A 6,996-nucleotide genomic window follows, 5' to 3' on the forward strand; every position below is an offset into this window, starting at 1 on the left:
ATTGTGTATAAAAGAGTTTATGTTTTCATTAAGGTGTCATTTTAACAAAACATTTCATAAGTTGCATACAAGACTGCCTAAGAATGTGTCCCATAAATATTTACGAAAATACACCTAACCAATGCATACACAAAGAAAAAACTAAAAGTTTAATGTGTACTAGTTATGTGTGGCAGTCAATGCCTTTACCAAAAAATGTCTTCCTTGTTTGTTGACTTCAATTTGCATCCACTTCCATTTGTGCTTCTTCTTCACCATTTGTTGGGATAGAGATTGAGTTCAAATAGTTGACCACATCAGCAATGAGTTCCCTATCAACCTCTAGTAGATCTAGAAGTATGTCTAGTCTCTCTAGACTCCTTTTCTTCATGTGTGGTGGTGTGTAGTTGTTACCTCCTCTCCTTGTTAATACTTCCACCATGCATGATTGAAGTGTGATCCATGTGTATTTGTTCAGAGTTGGGTCAAACTCACCAAATGTTGTGTCCACTTCCTTGATAAGATCATCTAAATTTTTTGGAAATGATTGATATTGAATTGATTGAATAACATTGAAGAGTCCTAGGTCTAGAACATTCATGTCTAGTGATTGAGCTGGTTGAAATACAAACTCTATGTTGAATCCATATACTTGTGTGGCTGCTTGGAATTCTGGATCTTGTGGTACCTGATGTGGCCTTACATTATCCCACTGGATAGTAATATCCTTGGGCAGCTGTGGGGGCCATTGCTCATGTAGAGTAGACAACACATGGTTGAGTAGCATGTCCCTAATTACATCTTTATTTATACTTTGGACTACCTTAGCCTCTATTGTTCCTTTATCTCTGTTTTTACTCTTTTTCTTTGCTGCCTCATACTTAACAAAGGGAAACAACCCATACTTCCCATCATGCAACAGATTCTTGTTTTCATCATACAAGGGTTTGCCTATTATACCTATAAACATGGCTTTTACCTTAAACCTCCTGGAATGTTGTGCTCTATATGGGTCATCTTTTGTAGGAAGAAGATAAAATGTCCTTGTTTATGGGTTTAGGTAAAACCATTTTCATCAATCTGTATTACTTGTTGCATATCAACAAATATAGGGTCCCCTTGTGCAAGAATTGGGTTGATGTGACTAAGAACCCACTTCAGTCTTGCTATTTTGTGGTTGTCAGTAAGTGTTGGCATATTTGTGCTTGTGTGTGTTCTTAGTCTACCCCTTTTCCTTAACCTATGCAAAGTTGCCTTAGAAATGTGGAGGGTTGCAGCATAGCCTCTCTCTGAAGTTAGAAATTCAATAGTGTACTCCGTTTGTTTTCTACCAACATTACCTAATTTTTTTGTCCTAACATCTACAACAACTCCCTCTACTATGTGTTGTTTAATTACCTAAAATCATCTTGTTGTTGTTGATCTGTGCACATGATGCTTTCTGGTCAAGTTGGATACAAATCCTCTTGGTAATGAGTTCCCCTCCATGTTAAGCATGATCTCATCAACAAGTTGTCTTTTTTCTTCCACTGTCATTTCCCTGCTGTTTCTGCCATTCATAAATTGTTCAGGATTTTGTTCAGCATCATCATCAGCATCATAATCATCTTCTGCATCTGAGTTGTTTCCTTATGCTACTTCCATTTTTGGTTTATGATAAATTGGTTCTTGGTATTCCATTTGTGCTTCATGTGTGAATTGCTGAAATCCTGCCATTGTTTGTCCTCATTGTAAAGTTGGTCTTCACTAAAAAAGAACTCTGCCATGAGTCTTGTTGCCTTTGTTTTTCAAGATGGCTGATGGAGTGATAATGATGAAGTGGCGACTGGAGTATTTGGACGGTCTTCAATGGAGCCTCGATGCAATTAATATGTATGCTGCTTTTGATTGACACATCTATTAAAGATTTAGGCTAATTTTAAACCAATTGCAGGCTAATGTAATTTGTAGGATCTCATGTGTTTGTAAAAATTAAATTATCTTTTGGTCTCATAACATTAATGGTTCCCCCCCCCCCCCTCTCCCTAATTAGCATTCTAACAGGAAAAAAATGGTGATGGCAGATTTGGGTACTCCTTTATTTATAAGGGGGTTTTGATTTGAATTTAGTGAATAGTAAAAATTTGAGGGTCTTTGGCAATTTTTTTGAATTTTACTTGAAATTTTAGGAGGGAAGTTCATGGGAACTTAAAAAAAGAACTCCTTCCAAAAATAGGATGAAAATTGGGTGGGAATAACCCACCCAAGTAAATTTGGTCCCCACTTGTTTAAAAGTCAGAAAATTTAGGTAGGAAAAGTCCAACTCATTAAAATTTTTCATTTGTTCAACTTTATTAAACAAAGGGACCACATGATTTCCCTCCTATTTTATTCACTTAGGCCCCGTATGCTCTGCTCTGCTCTAATCTGCTCTGCTCAAATCAAATCAAATCTGCTCTGCTGTGCTCAAAAGAAATCTGCTTTGCTCTACTCTATTTTCAAATAATAATTAATAATAACAATAATAATAAATAATATTCAATAATAATAATTAATATTGTATTGAGATAATAATTTATTATTTTAAATAATTATAATAATTATTAATATTAAAAATAAATTTAATAATTATTAATATTAATAATAATTAATATTTATTAATCGTAATAATAATAATTATCAATAATAATATTTAATAATTCAAACTATTAAGAATTAATATTTAATAATATTATTAATTAATATTAACAATAATAATAATTAATATTCAATAATAATAATAATTAATATTGTATTGATAATAATAATTTATTATTTTGAATAATTATAATAATTATTAATATTAAAAATAAATTTAATAATAATAATTAATATTTATTAATCATAATAATAATTATTAATAATAATTATCAATAATAATATTTAATAATTCAAACTATTAAGAATTAATATTTAATAATATTATTAATTAATGATTTCTAATAATTATAACAATTATTTAAAAAAAATAAATAATAATAATAACAATTAATAACAATTTCTTGTTAGAAACATTTGATATAAATGTGTAGAAACATTTTATGTGGGTATTGATTGTTAGTTCATTGATTTGAATTATTTTTCAAATCTTTTCATAAAATTTAAGAATTAAAAAAAATAGGTTGTTTTCAAGTAGTACTTTGTATATCATTATTATTTTGAGGGTTAAAAATATATGATTAAGACAAATTTATAAGTAAAATCATTAATACTCATTAAATCATTTTATTTTAAAATTTTTGTGAAATAAATATAAGTAAATCGTTGTCTTTTATCTTTCTACTATCAACATATGTTAAATATCGTACACATTTATTTATATTTTCACTCACCTAAATCTATGGTATATGCACTTAATAATAACAACAACAACAACAACAACAACAACAACAACAACAACAACAACAACAACAACAACAACAACAACAACAACAACAACAACAACAACAACAACAACAACAACAACAACAACAACAACAACAACAACAACAACAACAACAACAACAACAACAACAACAACAACAACAACAACAACAACAACAACAACAACAACATTAATAATAAGAACATTAATAATAGTATTAATAATAATGTTGAAACCTGCTCTACTCGGCTCGGCTCTGCTCTGCTCTGCTATCCTGAAATCTGCTCTGCTGAAATTTAATCTGCTTTGCTCTGCTGACCCTGCTCTGCTATGCCCAGAAGCTCAAAAGAACGGGGCCTAATTACATACCCCCACACATGCTTAAAGGCCCTTAAAAGTTTTGTCTTGGTTTCCAAAAACTTGTACTTTGTTGCGAGTAAATGGAACCGGAGGTAGTATTTAAAATTATGCATATAAGCATTTATTATACTTCCTTTTTTAGTATTAAGTTGTGAATTTATCGGCAATTCACGAGTAAATTGGTGTAATAAATGTTTATTAATAGTCAATTCTTTCCATTTTTAGCTTTTTATATGCAGCCATATCTTTTCCTTGCAAATTGCACCCATTATAAAAAAAATTGCAAATTACAGCCCAAAAGTTGTTATAAATTGTAAATTGCAACCTAATTTAATTTTTTCACCGGTCGGTTAAGGTTTTTGCGATCATTTCAGTCCTTAAGGTTCTAAATTGAGCTCGGAATTGGCAAAAATTTAACATAAGTTGCCCACAAATCGATACATTTTTGTTGCGCAAAACGAGGCACTTACGTTATTTTTTTGCTAATTTCGAGCTCAATTCGGGTTCCTAAGAGCTAAAATGGCCCCTAAAATCTTAATCGAATATTTTTCAACACACAAACTAAAGAAAAAGTTAAATTGGGTTGCAATTTACAATTTATAAGAATTTTGTGCTACAATTTGAAATTTTATTTAAATGGATGTAATTTATAAAATACAAACTTTACATGACTGCAATTGGCAAATTTTCCTAAAACAAAATTGACTTAAAATTTTTATTTTTTAAATTATTTTGGGGAAACTTGACAGAAATATATATATATATATATATATATATATATATATATATATATATATATATATATATATATATATATATATATATATATATATATATATATATATATATATATATATATATATATATATATATATAAAGTGGTAAATAAAGTGTTTTTATTGCATTTTGTTAATATTTAAAAGGGTTCTTTGACCGGAGTCTAGTGATTGACTTATTTTTCTGCACAAAAAAAAAGTCACGTGTTTTATAATCCGGTATAGTGTTTTTGTTTTTGTTTGTTTGTTTGTTTTTTTTTTTGAACGGGAAGTAATAATATCATTAAATAATAGCCATACGACATCTACAATAATAAAGATTTGTAAACCACAGATTTAGAGAAAATATCATAACTTTTACAATCAAAATCATAACTAATTTGCATATTTGGCATAGCTCATACTCCACCGCTTCAAGCTTGACGCGAGCAATAATATTCGATTTCTTTACATCTTTCCAAGTTGAAACCTTAGCAATCCGCGCTGATGTTTTGATCGACCAGTTGATGACAAATCTCAGACCAATAGGAATCCAAATCACCTTCCCAATTATTATAAGAACCTTAAAAATAAAATTCCCATCCATGGATGAGGATTAAAATCCCAGAAAGTTGAAATAACAAAATGACATAATAATGATAATATTCTGTAGTATGAATCTATTATTTAATAGATTTTAATTTTTTTTTAAATATGATACAAAAATACCTTATTCAATATATATACTACATACGTTCCCAAAAGTTCGACTCACTTACTATTTAAGTGGTTAATATAAAATAGATTTGACCATATTTTATGATTTATACAATCAAAATAAATTAACAAGTTTGATCTTATTAAATTCCCCTTAAGATAAAATTTTCAATTATCAACTTTCTAAATTTATTTTATACATACCCGAAATTATTAATGGTCAAAGTTGTTCATTAGAGACTGTGCAAATGCAAAGTGAGTCGAACTTTCAGGAACGGATGGAGTATATATATTGATAATTTAAAATGTGATATTTGTCATATTAAAAAATACAAAAAATCTTGGGTGGACCTGGTTCACAATAATTTTATTATGAACCCGAGATTTATACTTGATAACTTGTTATTTGGTATGATTTTAGGGTACTTTTGAACCTTGTTTTTGTTATTATTCGGCATCAAAGTTCATTATTTATCCTATTTTTATGCAAATTTTGTACCATCTATGCTTCACCGGTTGTTTGTGTTTTTGTTGTAATATAACTATTTTTAGCACTATGGATGTGATCAAGCATGATTTCGCAAGGAGAAGGGCAAGCTTGGTTGATAGAGCCATGGAGGAAGAAGGATGAGTGCCTTAAAGAGAACTGAAAAGCTTTTGGAGAGCCTTGAAGGCTTGTTTGCATAAGTGTCAACTAAACTGACCATAACTTTTGATCTACTCAACCTTTTAAATTAATTCAAATTGGAGATTAAAGTTCGTGTCAAGAGCTTTCTAACGACTGGTCACAAGTCCATTTTCCGCAAGAAACGAAGAAGTTACAACCTCCCGAAGTTAAGCTGTCTAGGCAGGGAATTCTGCACGGATGTGCAACAAAATGGCCCACGTCCGTGCAATGCAGCACGTCTGTGCCAAAATATGCACATCCGTGCAAAACAGCTCCGGACTTGACAATAGGTTCTGCCTCATTTTTACCTTTTCTACACGTTCGTGCCAAAGTTGGCCCGTCCGTGCAAGTTTGTTTTCGGGATTTTTCCTCGTTTTCTCCATCCTTTTTATTTGGGGTAATATAGATACCTCCTTAGCTCCAATTGTAAAGGGGAGACATTCTTAGTGTAGTTTTAGCTTAGGTTAGGGTTTTTAAAGAGGGAAACTCTCATTTTATAGAGAGAGAAAGTGGGAAAAACTTGTTGAAAGATTGGAATATGAAGAATTGAAGGAAGGAGACTTGAAGATTTGATTATTTCTTGCAATATCAATGAGAATTTCTCTCTCTCTCTCTCTCTCTCTCTCTCTCTCTCTCTTATTTTATTGCTTTAATTACTTATTTGTATCTTTTCTAGTTTTATTACTTGTTTATGTTAAATTAGTGTTTGATTTTATGTTCTTAGTTGTTAACTTCTTTAGTTTTGCAATTTATAATGATTTGTGAGTAGTTCTTTTACTTAGGATGGTTGAAACCATTGATGAATTCACAAATACTTGTTTGCATATGTTGATTTAGATAATATGGGGTGTTAATTAGTATAGCTTAAGTGGTTTCATTGCTAGTTCTAGTAAGTGGCCATTGCTAGAACTATTTATCTAAGCTTTCTCAACGAAAGATCGAGAGATGAACTTGAGTTAGCTCCCTTATGCTTAATTGACTTAAAATACTATGAGAATAGGAATTTCTAGTCATGGGAATGTTCATGTCATTGTGATTATGTTTTAACACTTGTTTTATGTTTTTGTAACCACGAGAGTAGGTTGTAATCATGACTCAAGTAATCCCTCTAGTTTGAGAGAGTAATTGGGTGCCTT

The 6,996-nt window shown here is 30.5% G+C and overlaps 1 protein-coding gene across 1 annotated transcript; it reads right to left on the bottom strand.

The window, feature by feature from the left end:
- Nucleotides 1-217: 217 nt before the first annotated feature.
- On the bottom strand, nucleotides 218-949 carry LOC145588653 (uncharacterized). Its single transcript, XM_081645268.1, has one exon. It carries the CDS (start codon nucleotides 947-949, stop codon nucleotides 218-220), a length of 732 nt encoding a protein of 243 aa, XP_081501394.1.
- Nucleotides 950-6,996: the final 6,047 nt, after the last annotated feature.

This window comes from Chenopodium album, chromosome 17, assembly GCF_948465745.1.
Source record: "Chenopodium album chromosome 17, dcCheAlbu1.1, whole genome shotgun sequence".
NCBI classification, from domain to species: domain Eukaryota; kingdom Viridiplantae; phylum Streptophyta; class Magnoliopsida; order Caryophyllales; family Amaranthaceae; genus Chenopodium; species Chenopodium album.